Raw genomic sequence first — 21,731 nt, 5'->3', positions numbered from 1 at the left:
AAGATTTGATGAAGTGATTTCAGGAAACATATACCCATTGTGGGTGTGTGCATGTGTGTGTACACGTGTGTGTATATCTGTGTGTCTACCACAGGAACTGAAGCCGAACGCTGCTGTGGTCACTCACTTGCAGCCATGGGCTAGAGAAAGGCAAGCAGATTTTGGTTATATATCTTAAGCCTGAGCATGTACTGACAGACAGGCCTGGGGAGGGTAAGCAGAAAAATGATTACAAACAGAGTAATCAAGCACACTCCACAAGACAAGAGCTGCTACTGCTTTAAGTACATAATAAAAATAATACAGTTTTCGTAGAGAAATGTTCTTCGAAAGAACACAGGTTCTTCAAAAGGAAACACTCACGAGAGCATGAAAAGTGCTAACTGTTCCAAGGTTACGCTAGCTGGGATTTCTGGCATCCAGGTATTCGTTCTTGACTCACCGACACAGAAGACGATGTCAGAGTCAAAAAGAAAGATGTATATATATATATATATATACATATATATATATACATATACCACAAAAAAAAAAAAAAACCCAGTGCTGTTGAGTCGATTCCGACTCTTAGCGACCCTATAGGACAGAGTAGAACTGCCCCACAGAGTTTCCAAGGAGCGCCTGGTAGATTTGAACTGCTGACCCTTTGGTTAGCAGCCATAGCACTTAACCACTATGCCACCAGCGTTTCCTATATAAGATGATAAAACCCAATTTACTGTATTTTGCAACCTGCAGTATTTTTTCACTAGCAACACTCTGACAAAGCTCTCATGAGCAATCTGGAGTCCCTCGCAGGCTCCATTATATTCTCTATGAGCTCAAATGTGAGTCATTAATTGTTAATTGTTAAATGGAATAAACGTTATTTTAAGATTTGAAAATATGTACTAAACGCAACTTATTCCTTCAATGCGGATTCTTTTAGAAACTTGGAGAGTTATCGTTTGTAAAAACAACGTGGATATACACTCGCTGTAGTCCCCACATTGGTAGGAAAACCCAGAAATGAGAGACAATGGAGATACTTACAAGGAAAACAAACCCGCTCTTTTACTTAGCACCTCTCTGCCTGTAAGACAAGACAATTAGATGACAGAAACAAGACCATCTGAGATAAGTAAACGTGACTTTGTGTATTTTGTTTTATACAGACATTTTGTTGTCCAGGTTCAGGTCACTGTAGCTGTATGAAGTAAAAGAAGACGAGCCCTGCGAGTCAAGGTGGTGAACTAGGAAGGAGCTGATATAATCTCCCAGGCGGCACGGATGTTCATTCACAATTCTGAACCAAGGAAGAGAGACAAGAGGAAGGTTAGGCAAGAAAATGCTGATGGTGCCACCTGCTGCCCCAGCCTCCCTTCAGGGTGGCCTGGGGGACACTGGCAGCCCCCCTCCAGGAGCTGCTGACATGGTGGCACTGTTCTAAGTGTCACACGCATGCCCAGTCCCCAAACTGACCCAAGCTGCCCCTATCGGTTTCCAAGAGAGCTTCTCAAGGAGAGAGAAACAAAGACCTTTTGGTTTCGGAAACATGGGGCGAGAGACTAATTCTGAAGACATCACTAACCCCCCACCCTAAGTGATGATCTGCGTGCTTGTCAAACAGCCGGTGGACAGGAACTCGGTGGAAGCTCCGGCATCTGGGGGAAAGAGCCTATTCTTTTAATATGTGGCAGGAAGTGTGGGGCAGAAAATTAGAATCAAGTCATCTACATGCTCAAAACTGACTTAGTAGAAAACCCTTCTACATCTTTACTTTGGAGCCCACGCTGTTTTCTTCCTGCCCTCCAAAGTTACACTCTGCAGACTGCTCTGTGACAGAAGGAAACTAAGGAGAATTTAAGGTCAGTTACACCTTTCAGGCACCATGAAGATGAAATGAGGCCTTACCAGGGTGAGGTGACACAGGTTTATTCTTCTTCCTCCCGTCAAAACACATCTGAGGATTTTGCAGAAATTTTATGGTATCTTTTACATGTCCCTTTTGGTTGTCAAGAGGGGCATCTGAACTTGAGAGGGGTGGCCCCATCTGGCCAACTACATGGATGGTGTTGTTGCACATCCAGCCGTGTGCCTCACCACTCAGGCTATTGAACGCTCCCAGAGTGTGCTGTGCTCCACATGAGTTTATGGTTTTAGTAGTGTTGCCAACCATTTTCTTCAAAGATGGTCTGGAAAGAGGTGTTCCGGTTAGAATCATTGATTATTCCTCTACCGAGGCTTTGAAACAGGCTGCTCAGCCATGTCTTAAACAGTACCTGAGCCAATTTTTTTCCTTCTTCTTTCTTCTTTCTCTCCCCTCCCTCCCCTAGCCCATCCCTGCCTCCAAGCAAGACCCTGATGTTAGCTCCCCAAATGGTTAAGTGTTAACCAATGTTTCCTCTAAGACTGTGGAAAGCAAGTGATATTGATCCAAGCATGTCAAATAAGAGGAAAGATGGCACTAGCTACCCCCTGAGCTGATGGGATAATGGCAGGACAAAATCAACATGTTTGAGATAGGACCACCAAAACCAAACAGAAGAAAGAGAGCGCAGATTCCACAAGTCCCTAAAACTTATGTTCCCTTTTCCCTTAAAAACCCGAACCCATCGGTAGTCTGGTGAGACAGAGGACTTTAGGAGGAGATCATTCCCGTCTGTCTCCATATACCGGTATATCTAATAAAGCTCTTGCTACTCACCTCATCCCTGTCTCAAGAATTGGCTATTTGCAGCAGGCAGCTCTAACTCGCGAAATTGCGGTAACAATTTGGTGGCCCGTACGGGGATTCCAGCCCTTTGAGACTTGGTGGCCCTGCGGCGGGTCCTGGGCCTGATTGACAGTTCTCCTACCAAGCAGCCCCTGGGGACTCTGTTTGTCCCCAGACCCAGGCTTCCCTGCGGCCTCACCGGTCCCCAACTGCGCCAAAGAGGTGGGTGAAGGCAAGACTTAAACAAGATCCTGAGGTGAGTCCGCGACCCTCTCCCTGTTGCACTCAGGGCCGGGGTGGATAGGGCCGGCCAGCGTGGCTTCCGGAACTGGAACTGGGCCCTTGGTTTCTAAGGCGAGTGGCGCCTTTGATGACCATCCCCGTGAGTAGGATCGCAAGGAGGGACTCTTGGTGACTCTAGAGCTGGGCAGGTGTATCAGTGTGTATCGGCCGTGCGTTTTTGTATTTGGATTGTTGTCTGTCTCTGGTTGGTGCACCCTGCTTTTGGGGAGTGGGTATAGACATCTCTGTCGGTTTAGATTGGGAGATTGAAGCCCCTCCGTCTGGCATTGAGGATAAGAGGTATTTGGAGGATTGAAGTGGAGACTGAGACATTCCTAGTAATGTGTTAGACCTCACTAAGATTATCCTCGTTCCCCCTTTCCTTTCTGGCATTTGTGGTCTGAGTGTTTTTCTCTGTTTGTCAGGTTTGTCTTATGTACAACCCGTCTTGCTGTCTGGGAGGTTGAGACTGTGAGGTTATCTCTGTTACTTTTGTCGGTCTGTCTGTTTGTCTTATGTACCATTACTTGTCCTCATGAGGTTTTCTTTTTTCTTGGTGTCGTCATCTTGTAAATCCCTATTCATACAAAACCCCTCACCAGGTTCAAGAACAGTTTTAACCTAAATTCTTGAGACTGACAGTTGGTTTCATTGGTCTGTGTACAGACTATTTTAGAAGACTGTCCCCAAAGAAGTTAGGGTCCTAAGATAGGAACAAAAGAAATCCTGAAAAAATTAAACCTAATCAGAGAAGAGATAGATTAAGCATTGTACTCGAGAGGCTCAAACTCTCCCCTTTGTCAAGCCAAGTTGATCCTGCCTGGGGCAGGAAAAGGCGAGTTTAAACAAACGAGATATTAGCATGGGAGGAGGTCCATCTATTCCAGCTGAATCCCCGCTGGGCTGCGTTTTGGCCAATTGGAAAAGGTATAGCTATGAGCCCATGACCAAAACGTGGATGATTCGCCTGTGTAACAGCATATGGCTCCAATACCAGTTGGGGGATCAAGAACAGTGGCCCCCAGAGGGGTCTTTACATTATAATACAATACTTCGATTGGATTTGTTCTGCAGAAGAACTAAAAAGTGGGAAGAAGTCCCTTATATACAAGCCTTCATGTCTCTCTACCAGACCTTGCACCCCCCTAGTCAGGTTTTCTTCCAGGGAAAATCAAAGGCCAAAGTACTCCCTGAATCCTCATCAGAGGAGCCCCTCCTAGAGGGATGTGCTATGGCCACCATTTCGGCTTCCCTTCCCCGTATAGGGGAGGTGCGGTAGAAGCCGAGGGGTCGGACCGTGAAATGACAAGGTCTCCAAATGGAATGGTCGAGCCCGATTCTAGGTTGGCCAGCACACCAAAGGCTGATGGAGGAGGAGGATCAGACAGTGAAGGTCCAGCTACTTCAGGTATGGTCTCCCCTTCTCATACCTGTCAGGGTACCGTTTTCGGTGAGGTTGCCTCAGGAGTCCAGGCAGGGCAGTACCCACTGAGAGAAGTTCCTGCCGGAGTGGATGATAAAGGGCAGCCACGGGGCACAATGCTGGTACATACTCCATTTTCCACCTCTGATCTATATAACTGGAAGAGCCATAGCCCCCCCCCTACCGGAGGGACCCAAACAAAATGACTAAACTGTTTCTTTCTATTTTCTTTACTCAACGCCCTACCTGGGCAGATATACAGGCGCTCCTCACCACTCTGTTAACTTCAGAAGAACGCCGTATGGTGTTAGAAAAGGCTCAGAAAGAGGCTGATAGGCTCCATAACTTAGACTCTAGTAATGGAGCCCGACCCCCTGGGACAGAAGCCATTCCTACTAGAGATCCTGGTTGGAATCACAATCGTGAAGAAGGGGCGAGTAGGCTTCAGTTCTATCGAGACTGCCTAATCGTTGGGTTGAGAAACAGGGCCCCCAAACCCAAGAGCTTACAAAAGGTTAGAGAAATTATCCAGGGAGAAAAGGAAGACTCATCTACTTTCTTAGAAAGAGTGACAGACACGTTTCGTCAGTACACTGATATCAACCCTGAAGATCCCAACAACGCCCGGCTGATAAACTTGACTTTTATTTCACAGAGTACCCCTGATATTCAAAAAAAAAATTACAAAGATTAGAAGGAGGATTTGGGATGCCAATAGGGCAGCTGCTTGAAGTAGTTTTTAAGGTGATCAATAACCGGGACCAGGTAACAGAACAACAACAACAAAAAAACAAAAGATGAAACAAAAGGCAGCCTTACTAGCAGCAGCCTTAGCCCCCCCCCGAATGAAGAAGGGGGAAGGGAGATAAGAACCATAAGAAGGACCACCCCGGGGCGAGGGGGGAGACCTTTACAACCTGACCAGTATGCCTTCTGTAAACGACAGGCCACTGGAAGCGGGAGTGCCCAGAGAAAAGGGGAAGACTTATCAGGAAAGGCTGGCACGATTAGATGATTCCGAATGACGGGGCCCAGGGGCTCAAACCTCGTTGGCTATCTCCCACCACGAGCCCCGGGTAACTCTAAAGGTGGGAGGACGCCCTATTGACTTTATTCTGGACACGGGTGCCACCTTTTCAGTTTTGAACACCGCGGAATCTCCCCTTAGTCCACGTACTGCCCCAGTGGTAGGGGTCTTAGGAAAACTTTCAACCTGGCCTTTCCTCCAACTGGTGAATTGTGAAATTGGAAAAGACTTGTTATACCAGGAGTTCCTTTATATGCCAGAATGCCCCGCTCCCCTCCTCGGGAGGGATATATTGTCAAAACTTGGGGCACAAGTCACCTTTGGACCGTCTCGAATTTTGGTGCAAATTCTGCCCGAACAGGCATGAGCTTTGCAAACAGCCTTGTTGCTAGAGGAACCAGCGGCCCCAGCAACATCCCTGTCCACATACAACAAGAAGTGAACCCGGGAGTTTGGGCATCAGGGAGGATGGGAAGGGCCAGGTTCACTGAGCCAGTCAAAATTCCCCTAAAGCCTGGAGCGCCTGTTATAAATCAGAAACAATACCCGCTCTGTAGAGAAGCTCTGGAAGGGATTGCTCCACTGGTCCAAAGATATATAGAAATTGGACTTTTAAGACCATGCCGGTCACCATATAACACCCCCATTCTGCCAGTGTTAAAGCCCGGGACAGGAGAATATCGGTTTGTGCAAGACTTAAGAAAGATTAATCAAATAGTAGAAGATATTCACCTGGTTGTGCCCAACCCATATACTCTCCTAGTAACCATACCCAGCATATATGCTTGGTTTTCAGTATTAGATCTGAAAGATGCTTTCTTTTGCATTCCCTTGCATCCTGAGTCTCAACTTTTGTTTGCATTTGAATGGACTGATTTAGAAACAGGGACAAAAAGGCACCTCACATGGCAGGTGCTGGTCCAAGGGTTCAAGAACTCCCCCACAATTTTCGGAGAGACATTGGCTAAAGACATGAGGGCCTTGCAACTAGAAAAGGGGATGGTCTTACAGTATGTGGACGATATTTTAGCGGCAAGTGAAAGTCAAGAAGACTCAGATCGAAATACCATCCTGGTCTTAAACCATCTGGCTAGGTGTGGGTACCGAGTTTCCAAAAGGAAGGCCCAAATATCACAACAACAAGTAAGATATCTGGGGTTCCAAATATCATGGGGCAGCAGAGCTTCTCCAGGACCGGCGAAAAGCTATTATGTGGGTAGCGCCCCCTACCTCTAAGCGACAACTTAGAGGTTTTCTTGGGATGGCAGGTTTTTGTCGAATCTGGATACCAGGGTTTGGACTGATGGCAAAAATGAGATGGAGAAAGAAATGGCCCTGATCCCTCACCTGGACCCTGCTGACCTTCCTGCACCCTGCTGACCTTCCTGCACCTACCTACACCACTCAAGACTTTAAAAGGGCTGAAGAATGGGGTTTTCACCCGGTTCCCCATTCCAGCTGGTTAGTGAGCTCCAAAGGAAAAGTACTGTTACCAGAAGCCCAAGTATATAGTATAGTATTGACTTTACATGAAGGAACTCATTATGGGAGAGATGCCAGTCTTAAGTGGATGCAACAGGTGGTCGCAGGACCAAGTCTCCTCAAGGCCATTCAAGAAGTCACAAGAAGATGCCACCTTTGTGCAAAGAACAACCCAAAGACTGTGCCACATCCAACAGAGCTGGGAGTCTAACATCGAGGAACTAACATGGGAGAAGATTGGCAAATAGATTTTACAGCTATGCCCCAGGTACCTGGAAACTTCAGGTATCTGTTGGTCTTTGTGAATACCTACTCGGGGTGGGTAGAGGCTTTCCCTTGTCAAACCGAACAAACTCGAGAAGTAACTAAGGTACTACTCAAAGAGATTATCCCTCGGTTCGAATTGCCAATTTCAATTCAAAGGGACAATGAAGGAGCTTTCATGGCACAAATAACCCAAGAAGTCAGCAAAGCCCTGGATATAAATGGGAAGCTACATTCTGCCTGGAGGCCACAGTCGACAGGAAAGACTGAGAAGATGAATCATACCGTAAAAAAGGCTCTGGCAAAAATATGTCAGGAGACTAACTTAACATGGTTACACATCCTGCCTATTGCACTGCTTAGAATCCGAGTGGCCCCTCAAAGTGGGCTTAAGTTAAGCCCTTATGAATTAGTATATGGGAGACCATTCCTGAGAAAGTCCACCTTCCGCACCTCGGTAATGACAGAGGTGGAAAAGAGAGACTGGATCCACTCTCTGGGAGCTGTTGTAAACATTATTAACCAATATGCCTCTCTCCATCTGTCTTTTCCCTCTGATACCCCTCTTCACAGAGTCCGGCCAGGAGATCGGGTATTACTAAGGACTTGGAGACACCAGCACCCTGAAGACCAGCTGGCTCCCAAATGGGAGGGGCCTTTTTAAGTCCTCCTGACTACTCACTCATCTTTAAAGTTGGCGGGAGTGACTGCATGGGTGCATCATTCCAGAGTAAAAACAACTCCGCTTGAAAAGGAAGGAACTGAAGAGTCACCTTATTCCTGCACACCGGTTCAAAATTTAAAGTACAGGTTTAAAAAAATTACAAAATGATAGTTTTAACCTTTGTTTTCCTTTTCTTCCAAGGTGCACACTACACCGTGGCAACAAATCAGGCCCATTTGATTCTGCAAACCAGAGGGACTCTGACCTTACAAGTAAGAGATACCCTGACTCTTCCATGTGTCGTATCGTCTCTGACTCCAGTCAGCCCCATTAAATGGATACTGGTAACCCAGGAGAAAGAACAGATGGTTGTCTGGGCCTTCAAAACTGCTGCCTCCTCCCGAGTGACCCCCATGACTAACACCACTCGGTCACACAATCGAGACTTTTCAATCATTATTTCAGATATAACCTTGTCTGACGTAGAGTTTTATTACTGTGTGAAGCTTAAAAAGGGTCGCCAAAAGATATTGAAATCAGTGGAGAGGGGAAGGAATCCAGGAAGTTGTTGTAGGATATCAAGAGCCTGCCCACCTCCCAGATGGGTGAGGCTGGTCATCCAATGGCCTAGTCACCATGTCCCAAGCAGTGGCCGGGGGGCGGGAAATCTCAGCAACTGCTGAATATGCCATCATCTTCCTTGGTCAGGAGCACCTTTAAGCCCCATGGCAGCCCCAATTTTTGACTATCACAAGGATGTCCCTAACTGTACCTTAACTCACCATGCCACTAAGGCCCCAATCTGAACTCGGCTCATACAGTACCCATTTCCCATACCTTGTTTTCTCCTCGCTAATCTTTATAATCATACCTCAGGAACCAAATGGGAAACAAAGTCACAAAGTCCCCGAGCTAAAGTCACACAGCAGGTTTTTCAAGACTTTCAGCTTCTTTCATCCTACAACGAATCTTTGACCATACCCCAGTTGATTCACATCAATTCTAGTATTCCCAATAGCCCCAATAAGAATCTATCCTTGTGTGCTCCACCAAGATACACCTTCCTATGTGGAGGGAGACCCTACCGCACCAGTGAGGTTCCTGTCCCTAGGCCATCACCTTACACCTGGGCCATTCAATGCTTAATAGGAGTTCACTTTGTGGGACAGTGTACTCTGGGGTTCCTGACTTTCCCAACCCAAGTTCATCCACCATCTGCCCAACACACCATGAAGATCCCCCGAAAGAAAAGGGATGTGTTTTCAGTAGATCCTACATCCCTAGAAATGACAGGGATGGAAAGTAACCTTGTTCTAGAGAAAAACAGGTTTGGGTGGTGGTTCTTAAGAACAATTATTCCAGGCTTAGGAATGTACCACATGGAAGCGGCCATTAGAGACTTGTCAGATACTATCCACCTGCTAGCCCTAGGAACTGAAAAGGTGCTTAGAGCACAACAAACCTCTTTAAACTCCTTAAGAGAAGTGGTCCTAAATAATACAATCGCCTTAGACTTCTTATTAGCCAAATAGGGAGGAGTGTGTGCTGCGATTAACAAAACCTGGATAAATGCCACCGGAAAAGTAGAGGTAGGACTAGATAAAAAAAAAAAAAAAAAAATTTTTTTTTTTTTTTATCACCGAATGGACTGCCCCAACACCTAGGCAAGAGAGCATGTGGGATTGGTTCACTAAACTTTTCCCCATCTTGGGGTCCTGGTTGACCCCTTTAATAACTTTGGGAGTAACAGTCACTTTGGTCTGCATTTGTGCCCCCTGTCTAATAAAAGTGGTTACCAGGGGCGCCACCAACACCCTCAAGGCTGGAGAGGTCTTTGCCCTGGTAGACCAAACTACTCCTTTCCCAGACTCCAGGGATGTGCATCACTTAATTCAACAAGACATTGCCAAATTTCATCATTCCAAACCGCAACCTGTATATGACCCCAGTAGATGTCAGGTTTCTCTCCCCATCCGACGTCCCCATCCAGCAGGAAGTAGCTAGAGAGAGACACGGTGCCCTGTTTCCCAAAATTGAGAAACCTACAACAAAAAGGGGGGATTGAAACAGGCTGCTCAGCCATGTCTTAAACAGTACCTGAGCCAATTTTTTTCCTTCTTTCTTCTTTCTCTCCCCTCCCTCCCATAGCCCATCCCTGCCTCCAAGCAAGATCCTGATGTTAGCTCCCCAAATGGTTGTTAACCAATGTTTCCTCTAAGACTGTGGAAAACAAGTGATATTGATCTAAGCCTGTCAAATAAGACAAAAGATGGTGCTAGCTACCCCCTGAGCTGATGGGATAATGGCAGGACAAAATCAACATGTTTGAGATAGGACCACCAAAACCAAACAGAAGAAAGAGAGTGCACATTCGCAAGACTCTAAAACTTATGTCCCCTTTTCCCTTAAAAACCCGAACCCATCGGTAGTCTGGTGAGACAGAGGACTTTAGGAGGAGATCATTCCCCTCTGTCTCCATATACTGGTATATCTAATAAAGCTCTTGCTACCCACCTCACCCCTGTCTCAAGAATTGGCTATTTGTGGCAGGCGGCTCTAACTCGTGAAATTGCTGTAACAGCTTTGTCCCGAAAGCAGCTTTATCCTTTAATTAATTTCTAAGAAACACCCTGGAACTAAATAAACTTTCAGAATCATAGACTGGGAAGGTTGGAAGGGACCCTGGAGATTACAGAATACAAGTTAGGTCCTATGAAGCTTTAGAGGCTAGGGAAGTACATAGGGCTCCAGGACTCTGTCCCCACTTCAAGTTGATTAAGAACACAGCCAGTAAGGTGTAGTTAACATTTGATCCTCAGTTTCCCATATGTAAAACAAGGATATTAAATATTCAACTCCAAGAGTTGCAATGAGAATGAAAGTAATGTGAAATGCCTGAGATATGGCCATCACTCAATAAATGTTGCCCCCTTCTCTTTTTTTATCAGACAGCAGTAAAGAGTGTTTGGATTGAATTATGTTCCCCCAAAATGTGTACTGAAATCCTAATCCCTGTACCTACAGATGCAATCTCTTTTGGAAATAGGGTCGTCTTTGTTGTGTTAATTAGGCCATACCCAAGTAGGGTGGGTTCTAAATCTAATCACTCCTGAGTTATAAAAAGAACAGAGTGGACCAGAGGCAAGACAGATGCTTTTTGATGACGGAGGCAGTTAAATCTAGAAGCCCAGGACCTCCAAGGACTGTTGGCTACTAGAAGATAAAATAGACAAAGGACGTCCCCCTACAGCTACACCCTGAATTCAGACTTGTACCCTCCTGAACTGTGAGAGGATAAATGTCTGTTCTTTAAGGCCGCCCACTTCTGGTTATTTGTGCTATAGCAGCACTAGATGAGGCCTTTGTCTCTCTGCACCTCAGTTCCCCTACATGTAAAAATGGAGATGATAATCCTTCCCTAGCCAGGTGTTGTCAGGATCAGAGTTTGTTTCTGTAAGTCAAGTGCTCGACAGTGCTTGGTACAAACTAAGAGCTCAATAAATATTGTTTAATTCTAGGATAGTCAATCCCAGTTCCACGAAGTTGATTGTAATAAGCCCACAGGGTGACTCACCTTGACCCTTTGGCCTGAGTTAATGGGTCTTTTGCATTTTTCTTAGGAATTTTTGCATTACTCTTATATGACTTGGTTTCTTTCGTTATGTGTTCTCCACTAGCGTGAAGGTAGGTCAGTTTCATTGGAATTTTGCCAGTTTTCATTTTGTTTTTGAGTTTATGGGGCATATTGATATCATTGAAAATTGCTAGAAAAAAAGAAGAACAAGATTAAAACCAGAGTTTAAACAACAAATGCACAGGTGATGGCTATGCTCCTGACTGCTCTTAGGATCCAAATCCAAAGCAAGTGAGTCTGTGTGTGGGGTGGGGCTGGGGCTGGTGGGGGAGGTTTCCTAAAGGCAGTAAGAGACAGGGTGAGGCAGGCCCACTGGCCCCGAGTGGCTTCATTTTCTGCAGCCATGGCCTTGGCCAGGAAAGCACAGGGCCACCATGTGGCATAGCTGCTTGCCCTACCCTCAAAGCACCAAGGGGCTACCTTTAAGGAACTTGTCTTCTTCCCTTTGGGTCAGGACAGGAGTGCACCATGATTCTCATCCCTCTCCTGAATTAGCCACCTGGCAAATCCGCCTCTTATTTTAGTCTCACCTCAGACATGACCTCCTCCCTTAAGCTTTCCTTTCCTCACTGCCCTGAGGCAGACCCAGGTGCTCCTACCGCTGCTATGTTCTCATTGCATTTTGCCCAAATGTCTTTGAATGCAATTATCTGTGGTAGTTGTTTGCTTATGTCTGGCTTTCCACTGGCTATGGTTCCTAGAAGCTGAGGGCCTTGTCTTTTCATCTTTGTATCCCCACCACCCTGTGCTGAGTGCCTGACTTCTGAGTCCCAGACCCACTTGCAGGAGGGAGATGGATGGATGATGTTCTCACATGCCAATTCCTGCTACTATACAGTAGGTTTTGCTCAGAAGGAAATCAACAATAAATTTTAGAGGCACTCGGGTATCCCAGACACACTTCAGTTTTTCTTAATGAGGTGGAAGTGAAATTCTACCTGTGGTCAAGCACACATGCCTTACTAGGCTCTGAGTGGATGTACTAGCTCTCCTTAGTTAGGATCTATTAGCTAATCGCATCTATTAGCACAACATGAAAATAGTTAACAGCAGCAGCTAATGTTTATTGAGAGTTTACTATATGCCAGACACTATTTTTAGCATGGCATGGATTATCTTGTTGAAATTTCATGCCTGCCCTATGAGGAGGAAAACATTAGTTTCCTCTTTTACAGGTGGGAAAAACTGAGGACAGAAAGGTTGAGTAACTTGGCCAAAGGCACACAGCTTAGATGTGGAGGAGCCTGGCTATGAACCTAGGCAGGCTAGCTCCTAAACGGTGACTAACAGAACTCAAAAGGCAAGCAAACCTGAAGAGGCCATTTCATCTAATGACTCATCATCAGATCCTGTCCTTCCGTCATCATCATTTGTCTCATCCGCCTCCACCCTGTTGTATCCAGGTGTCCCTGAGGCCTGCAGTTAAAAACAGGAAACCACGATCATGCCTAACGGTCAATCATCCCGGCTGAGTTATTTCAAAGAAGAGAGGTTTCAAAGGGCTGGACTGGTTGTTAACTGTCAGCATTGCAATTCAAAGGCAAAACCTAAGCTCTTTAAATGGCCCCAAGAATCTACAAGAGGCAGGAAGAGATGGTCCGAGCTGTGTCTTCCAGCTACTTTGGGTTGGCCTTCGTTCTTTGCCCACAAGGGATCCTACCTTAGCTAACCCAAGAACCCAAACCCAAACCTGTTGCCCTTGAGTCGATTCTGAGTCATACTGATCCTACAGGACAGAGTAGAACTGCCCCATAGGGTTCCCAAGGTGCACCTTGGATTCAAACTGCAGACATTTAGGTTAGAAGACAAATGCTTAACCACCGTGCCACCAGGGCTCCTACAAGGTGGGGCCAAATGCTGAATAGCTAAAAAGTTCCTGGCTGTTGCTTGTGATAAAATTTCTCAGTCCAACGAGCTGAACGATCTTTGAGATGGTAACTCCCAGTACCTTTCAGAAATGACACTTCTATTCTAGATTCTTGCGCTACCTAAATATATGAACGCCCACAGCCAGGGAATGGTGAACAGGCAACATACCAGTTTTGTGGCATAGACTCTAAAGATGGAGGAAAAAAGCCTTGAATGCATACAATCCATTAAAAGACAAGAAGTTAGAGGAAGCAAATGTATATAAAACAGAACCAAAGAGCACTAACCATCAGGGAAAAACAAAGGATAAATTTGAGTGCATTAAAATTATGAATTTCTGTTCAGCAAAAGACAGTAAGAGACTATAAGGCAAATGACAGTGTGGCAGAAGATACCTGCAATACACATTTCCAAAAGATTCATAAGGGTAGGTAAAAACTCCTACAAATCAATCAGAAAAAGGCAGATAACCAAAGAAGAAATGTGCAGATGACTTGAGAAAAGGCACTTTGCCAAAGCAGATATCCAAATGGCCAATAAACATATGAAGAGTTCTCAACCTCAGCAGCCATCAAAAACTATTGATAGGTCCGATGACGTTAAAGTTAAGAACGTCTGTTCCGCAGGAGGCAACGTTAAAAGAAAGACAAGGCATCAGCTGGGAGAAGGCATCCGCAACACATATAACATATCTAGAGCATTTAAAGAACTACAAGTCAGAAAAAGGCAAATTAATCCAAAAGCAAAATGCGCAAAAGACCTGAACAAGCATCTCTCGCAAGAGAGTAAAATAATCGGGGAAATGCAAATACGATACTATATTTCAGTACCACCAGACTGGCAAAGACGAGGCAGTCGGCAAGAATGGGAAGCAACAGGAATTCTTACACACCGCCTGTAGGGGTCAGGAGACTGACTTTGGAAGAATTTATGTCGCTCTTTCTCATTCTTTGCATAATTTCCTCTATTCTCTATTTAAAGGAAAATAAAAATCCAAACATGAAAACACAGATTAAAAACCAGACAGCGGTCCTGAAGAAGTTGATTATTTCCAGTTTGCAAAAGCGGCCAATATTTGTGATTGGTCTAAAACCATAAACTTAACCAACAAAAGGCCCTTGGACACCAGGCTCCATCTTCTAATTCCAGTTTCACACTCATCTATAAAGTGCCTTAAATGGCGGCAGTTGTACTTGTTATTATAACATAGAAATCCCAGTGACAACTTCTCCCTCCTAACTTAGCAGTCGTGGAAATTCATTATTTAAGACTAAGCACTACTGCATGCCAATCTGAGCTTTTAACTTAATTTTAGCCTCAAAAGACTGTTACGAAAGCTGGTCATAATGAAAAGTGCGTCCCAGTGATGCGACACTATCAGAGATTTCTTTACGGGAAAGAGAAGAAACACAGGAGACAGAGGAGAGATGTGTTCTAGGGAGGGAGAAGAACTCCCTCCCCAGTGCCCCTTCTTGTCCTGAAGGTGGGAAGAAAGAGCTGCAGCTCCCTGGCCTCCTCAGGGTGATTCATGTACCGACAGAGAGGCCCTGCAGCACCTCAGCCTGGACCTCCTTGCTCCCTGATGTGAGTGACAGGTGTGAGGCCCTGCCTTAAAAACAGCCTGCCCTTTGGCCACCGCTCCTCACTCAGTTGCTGCCATTTCTGGTCCAGTTTAGAAGAAACTCTAACTGCCACCAGCCCCCACCACGACTCCAGTAATTTGGTTCAAATGAACTTTGTTCCTAGAGATTAGGTCAACTGAGGCATCAATGTAATGGCCACCAGTGGGTATGGCCAATCAAAGAAGAGGGCCTTCCATTTAGGAGAGGTCAGATCCTTGGATAAGGAAAGAGTATAGTGGGAAAACCACTAGGCATTTGCACAGAACTTACTTCTGATTTTCAAAAACATGTTCTGATACCGTGTGTCCATTGCTGTTTCAAACAAAAAATCAAACCCAAAAAACATAGAGTACCTTTTTTCTCTCCAATCTTTTCCTACAAATTTTGCAACGTAAGTCTTTCACGTTCCTTCTTCTCTTTCTCAGCTTCCTCCTAAGTTTTTATTTTGGCATCCCCGTTCTAAGCAATTTGTACAAAAATACCACCTAATCTTCTTCTATCTCAGCAACACCAGAGAATGCTAGTTTAAAGAATTCAGCAGTAAACACTACCCAGCGTAACAAAGCAATGGCATCTTTTGCTCCAGAGTTCTCATATACATGACATTCATAAATTATTAGTCTCCAAAGCACTTGTTAGAATGCATGAAACCAGGCTAAATATTTTCTTGAAGATTTAGAAGGCACGTTGTTCTCCTCCAGGAGCTCAAGGTGATCATGAGGAACATCAGACCATAAGGTTTAAAAATAAGTGACTGTGTAGCTAGCCAGTAACACAGCAACCAGAGCCACAACTCTTACATTTATCAAAAGCACTGGGAGAATTCCTTCTCAAAGGGACTTCCTCATCGAATGCAAATGTCTACTATCCTTTCTGTAACATATCGCCAGTTTTCATGAGTGGTACACTAAACTTGGAAATAGAAATTGGCAATGCTAATAATTCATACAGTCTGGGGATCTATTTACATAGTGATTTGAATGTGGATGGATGAGACATTCTTACTGGTTGATTTGATGAAACTCCTAGAGGTATTCGTGTTATTCTTTTCTGTTGGGGGATGGGGTGGGAGGTGTAGTTGTGAGTGTCGTGTGTGGCACCGCAGAATGCAAAATTGGGAAAACTGACACAGGATGTTAAACCTGTGCGAGCAATTTGGATTTGCTGTCACCAGACTGCTATTTTGTTTATGTAGACAAACCAAAGGGCTGCTGATCTTTAAGTTGCCCCTCTCTCATTCTAGGATATTGCCAAGGGTGGCTGAGAGTGGCTGAGAGTAGCCTGCAGTGGTATTAGACGGCAGCTAGAGTGTAATTAAAAAGGTAAACCAGTTGCCATTGAGACTTTTCATCTGGAGTCCCTGGGTGCTACAAATGGTTAATGTTGCTTGGCTGCGAACAGAAAGGTTGGAGGGTCGAGTAAACCCTGAGGTGCCTTGGAACAAAGGCCTGGGGATCTGCTTCCAAAAAATCAGCCATTGAAAGCGCTGTGGAGCACAGTTCTACTCTGACACACGGGGTCACCATGAGTCAGTGACAACTTGATGGCAACTAACAGCAACTTAAGAAATTGGCCAAGGTCTGTGTGAGGGGTACTAGGTATTATTCTCAAGGAGTTCTAAAAGTGACCTGGATAAGCCAATGCACCACCTAATACATATTGAAAAAAAAATTAAGTAAAAACAAACAAAAACTGGTGCAAACTGTTAACGTGAGCTCAGCTGCTAACCAAAAGGTCGGAGGACTGAGCCCACCTGGAGGTGCCTCAGAAGAAAGGCCTGGTGATCTGCTTCTGAAAAGTCAGCCATTGAGAGCCCTATGGAGCACAGTTCTACTCTGACACACATGGGGTTACTAAGAGTCTGAGTCCAGTCGACAACAACTAGTTTTTAATGTCAAAATGCAGACAGGAACTCTGCAACTGCTCATCTTCTTTCTTGGAGGGAGAGATTTGTGCTTTGGGTTTCAATTGAACTTTCTCGACTGGTTCTTCTCCCCTGATAAAGTGCAGAGCCAGCAAACCTGAGACGGTATTCCTCGATCCTGGTAGTTCTGATATCCCTTCTTCGTTTTCACGTCCTTTCGTTGCCGGTCATCTTCAAACACGGAGAAATCTCCGCCTAGTCCTGTAGTTGCTTTCTTTGCCAGCACTTTCATTTTCCAGATGACACTGGGAATATTTAAGTAACAGTTAGTATTTATCTTGGTCTCCACCATATACAGCTTGCAGTAGTATGTGCATTTTTAGAGTTAAATTGCTTGTGTAGAATACATTTTACACCAGATTCATATTTTCTCTGTTGTTACCATGCAGGATTTGCACAATTTCACCCTTTTTAAAGGCGGGAAACTAACCCTTGAGAGTAGGAAAAGAATTCTATCAAGTACTAGACTGCTTTGTATCTTACATGCACATATGACAGAGACAAAGTCTCCTTCCTTCTTAACTGTTTTAAAGACACGGGATCCTCCAAAAGGCCACACACCAGCTCACATGGGAATGGAAGGGCGATTCAGAGAAGTGTCTGGTGGTGCCTGGATGAGGAACGTCCAGTGACTGGTATTCAGGGCTTTCAAAATGCGAAATTAATTAGGTCATTTATGTGAGATGAATAATATAATTTATAGTCTTTTGCCATTCACAATATCCCCTTCTCCTCCTTTAATGCAGAAAGTACATGGAAAGTAGTTGATTGTGTTTCAAAGAACACTTAATACCTAAGAACAGAGGCAGTAGAGTTGTGCAGTTATTCCTTGCAGGCAGTGGACAGAGGTTTCCATCACAGGACCAAACATAAAACGGGCCTCAAGACCAAGGATCCAGAAAACCTCAGACTGAGTTTGAATGTCTGTACCTGTCCATGTGCCCTGCTGCCCACAGGACAGCATTCCAGCAATAATTTGCCTGGCTGATGAGACTCAGGTGTCACAAAGGTCATGGGACAGCACGCAAAGCAAAACAGGATTAAGTATAATTTGCAGTTTTGCAAATTATAAAGTTACAAAAGTCTTTAAAAATAAGGGGCTGAGACCAGTGAATGCAAATGAAAACACTCTTGTGTGATCACTCCATTGCTCTTGCTGAGAGACCAGAGCCTGGCCTAGAGCTCGGTTCCCTTTCGGCATTTGTATCTCACATCTTACTGGCACATGATTCATGGAGCCTAAAAAGGGCTAAGCATTCACCCGAAGACCAGTGGCCTCTCTGCTAAGCCACTGACAAAGGCTTGGGAAGTTTTTTGTACTTGTTTAGAAGGCCATAAGTCATTTCTGATTCATACGGAAGAAAAAGTCAATTAGTCTTTTAGAATTTATAAGACACCTCACTTGAAAATAAATTTACGACTTTCAAAATTTGGACCTTTGTTCAAAAGTCAAAGCCAGCCACAACGTACAGTATGGAAAGGATGAGTTTGGGCTGACCTCTCTTGTATTTCTTTTCTTGCTCTGTCTTCTTCTTCTCTGGCTCGCCATTCCTGAGCAAGACGTCGTTTTTCTTCCAGGAGTTTTGCTATCTCCTCGACACTCATAGTCTCAGATATGCTTTTAACGCTGGCCTCTAGTTTAAACAAACATAGGAAACAATTAGTTTGGGAAACTTGCTGCCTCCTCAGTTCAACAAAGAGGTGCAACACAACCATAAACATTCAAAAGCCAAGCAGTATGTGCATAGCTCTAAACTCTATAAACAAGAAGTCATCTACAGATTGTGCTCAAAACCCAACTTCCCCCCTCAAAACATCAGTAGCATTTTGTTCCTTTTTATCAACTACTTGTTCTAAAATGGAATAACGTACTCCTACTTTGGTTTTAGCTGTTTTAGGACAGTTGAATAAATTGACCCTATGTGAAAAGATGAAACATATTGAGTATAGAGGAAGACACGTTTATGCTAGAGTCAAAGGATCAGAAAAAAAATCTTAAATGCTTGACTAAACAAAAATACAACCGGCACACGTTTTGAGATTTGTACATGGTTTTTACTAAATAATTACTGTTCAGCTAAACGCTGAGAGCAGTATATTACTGTATTTGGTTGATTATAAAGTGGTTAACTATAGAAACTAAAGAAACCACAGCTATTAGGAAAATAGGTGACCACCTGGAGGCCTGTTAGCCTAGTAACTTAGTCTACATGCCTAATTCCCTCATTTTAAACAAACCACATAGGAAAAGGAAAATTTTTTTAGATATCAGGAATGAACACTTGGAAAGATGACTTCTATCACAAAAGGATTCACTGTGGAATTCCTTCCAAAAGTAAAATGCCTTCATGTGTTTAAAATTAAGTAATGTCCTCAGGTATTAAGAATATATGTGACAGGCAAAATACCAACACAGCACTTCGAGGAACACACATACTGTGCAAACCAAGATGTGTCACATGCTATGGTCTGTCTGTGGCAACTTACCTACATCTCTGGATGGAAACCTGCCCATGTGCAAATGGCTAGATGTGTTCTCTCTGATGATGAAAATACTTTAGGGCCATTCAAAGAACCATCCAGAATCAGAGCTGGAAGGGACAGTAGGGATCACCTAGGCCAACCCTCTTGTCCAACCAGAACTTCTAACATTGGTTCCAAAAATGAATTTTCCAAAACAACAAGGGGGTGGGAGTAAGAAGTTTTATAAAGAACAAACAGGCAGAGAAGATGCATTCCAGTGTCCCAGTATTTTGTGAAATTCTCTTGATCTAAAAGAAAGATCACGCTGTAAACTTCTCTAAACTGGGGAATAAAATGAAGTTGGCCATTCCCAAACCATGCTAGTTACCTTAAGAGTTTCGGTGTGGTCAAAGTAAAGTTCTTGGTGAAAGAACTTACCTTCCTTGATCCTATTTTTGTGGCTCGGAGCCTGACGTTTGTTAATGGCTTTAGAAACGGCATCTTTTCTCTTTTTGGTAATACTTATTAATGTGTCTGGTGCACACAGGGTGTCTCGAACAGGTGTTACTTTATAAGCATTAGAAGATGTAGCTGACTGTCTCGATATGATAGGTAAAGGCGACGGAGGGTTATTCTGTTGGATTTGCCTGCTGGGAAAAAGTAATAGTTAATGAGCAAGTATGATGTGGTTTTGTAATGAAGGAGTGCTAATTTCATAAAATATAATGTCTTGGTATCATGAGATAACAATATCATAATCTGGAAATTTTTATAACAGACAAAAGTAAATCTAAAGGTTAAAAAAAAGTTTTTCTTTACATTTACATTACCAGGCATACCTCACTATTTCATTTTGGTGAAATCTGTCCTGGTAAACACTTATCCAGCGCAGCTGCAGATGAGCAAGCTACTTACCTGCCGGGAGAGGGCGGATGCTGCCTGCTTGCAGAAGATGGCCGTCTGTAACGTGATATGTTCGAAGATGCTGGCTTCTTGACAATTTCTGATTTCTGAACAGATCAGTACGGTAAGATAAGAAATTACTAACATTTATTTTACTGCAGCTGGCTTTTCAAGGGAAAAATATTCTGAATAAAATACAATTACAGTTCCAGCTTTCCTTAATGCTTGACAATTTCCCTTAGTGCCTCTTAGCATTAGGTATAGAGATACAGTCTTCCAGACTAGCGAATCATATTATACAATTCAAGCAGGTTACAGAAACAACAAACTTTAAAGTTTTTTTTTTTCTTCAAAACCTAATTTCATTTCCAAATCCTATTTAAGGGTTTGGAACCCTTCTCAAAAAGTTTTCTTCAGAGTTTAGAAACATAGTTCATATAAGCTGTTACATTTTCTCTCTTGCACTAAAAGTTAGCTAATATTCCAGTTTTTGTGGGGAAACCTCTGGTACAATGAATATCAGAGAATTTTAAGGGATTAGTTTAAACAAGTTATCCTGCTGGAGAAATTTTATTGCAGAATACTATAAATAAGAAGTCAGGTATATTGTGAAATCTGACCTATCATGATCTGTACAACTAAGTATACACATTTTAATAGAAAAATTGTCAATAAAAAAAACCTGATGCAGTCGAGTTGATAAATGGTGATTAATAACAAACCTTTATTGAGCCTTTCACTTTTGCCTTGGGACATGCTGCGACTCCAGCCTTGGGAAGCGTTTCCACAGGGGAAGTTTCTATGTTGGCTTTGTTGCAGGCTTTCGCACCGGTGTTCCGGAAGGCTTCTACCTTGGCCTTAGGAGTAGTTTCCACAACGACCTCAGGTGACACTTCCACCATGACCTTGGGGGACACTTCTACTTTTACCTTGGGAGAGATTTCTATTTTTGCCTGGTGAGGCATTATTACTCTAAATTGAGGAGCCATGACAGTAGGCTTCAATTCGTTATTACTCTGGTTACGTAAGGACGTCCTTATATGTTGCAGTATATCGATGCCTATAGGTGAATGAGGACAGAGGGTGAAATTCCAAGAAGTTAGAAAATTGACAAGACAAAAATGCAAAAAGTACACATTATAAGAATGTTGTTGTTGTGTGCCATCGAGTCGATTCCAACTCATAGCAACCCTATAGGGCAGAAAGGAACTAGGCAGAAAGGAGCTGCCCTATAGGGTTTTCTAGGCTGTAATCATTACGGGAGCAGATCGTCAGGCATTTCTCCTGTGGAGCAGCTGGTGGGTTCAAACTGCTGACGTCTCGGCTAGCAGCTGAGCGCTTAGCTATTGCACCACCACAGCTCTTACAGTGTAAGAGTAGGAACACAGAACAGAGAGACTGTGTTTATTAGGAAACCACAGAGATTACACACAACACAGGAATCTTTAGTGAAATGGATCACAGACTCAGGATGGGACC

The 21,731-nt window shown here is 44.0% G+C and overlaps 2 protein-coding genes across 3 annotated transcripts in view; both read right to left on the bottom strand.

The window, feature by feature from the left end:
- LOC126069484 (MAP7 domain-containing protein 3-like) overlaps nt 1-1,240 on the bottom strand; it is a 49,860-nt gene extending 48,620 nt beyond the window's left edge. Inside the window, exons 1-2 of one of the 2 annotated variants that reach the window (XM_049872920.1) lie at nt 1,157-1,240; nt 1,033-1,072 (exon numbers count right to left, since the gene is read on the bottom strand). The gene's annotated coding sequence lies outside the window, so the exon portion shown is untranslated. Of the gene's footprint in view, nt 1-1,032; nt 1,095-1,156 lie in introns of those variants that run through there. The other variant, XM_049872919.1, reaches the window with a different exon arrangement.
- The window catches only part of LOC126069489 (MAP7 domain-containing protein 3-like), a 34,626-nt gene continuing 14,099 nt past the window's right edge, over nt 1,205-21,731 (bottom strand). The window contains exons 4-12 of the mRNA XM_049872934.1: nt 20,975-21,312; nt 20,265-20,359; nt 19,788-19,999; nt 18,385-18,520; nt 16,984-17,131; nt 12,782-12,887; nt 11,412-11,601; nt 1,894-2,174; nt 1,205-1,285 (exon numbers count right to left, since the gene is read on the bottom strand). Of these exons, the coding sequence (XP_049728891.1) occupies nt 1,278-1,285; nt 1,894-2,174; nt 11,412-11,601; nt 12,782-12,887; nt 16,984-17,131; nt 18,385-18,520; nt 19,788-19,999; nt 20,265-20,359; nt 20,975-21,312 (1,514 nt within the window). The 3' untranslated portion in view covers nt 1,205-1,277. The remainder of the gene's footprint in view (nt 1,286-1,893; nt 2,175-11,411; nt 11,602-12,781; nt 12,888-16,983; nt 17,132-18,384; nt 18,521-19,787; nt 20,000-20,264; nt 20,360-20,974; nt 21,313-21,731) is intronic.

The sequence above is a fragment of the Elephas maximus genome, chromosome X (genome assembly GCF_024166365.1).
Source record: "Elephas maximus indicus isolate mEleMax1 chromosome X, mEleMax1 primary haplotype, whole genome shotgun sequence".
In the NCBI taxonomy this organism is placed as follows: Eukaryota; Metazoa; Chordata; class Mammalia; order Proboscidea; family Elephantidae; genus Elephas; species Elephas maximus.
Note: the sequence above shows the minus strand (reverse complement) of the source record. Positions and strands in the feature narration are given on the sequence as shown.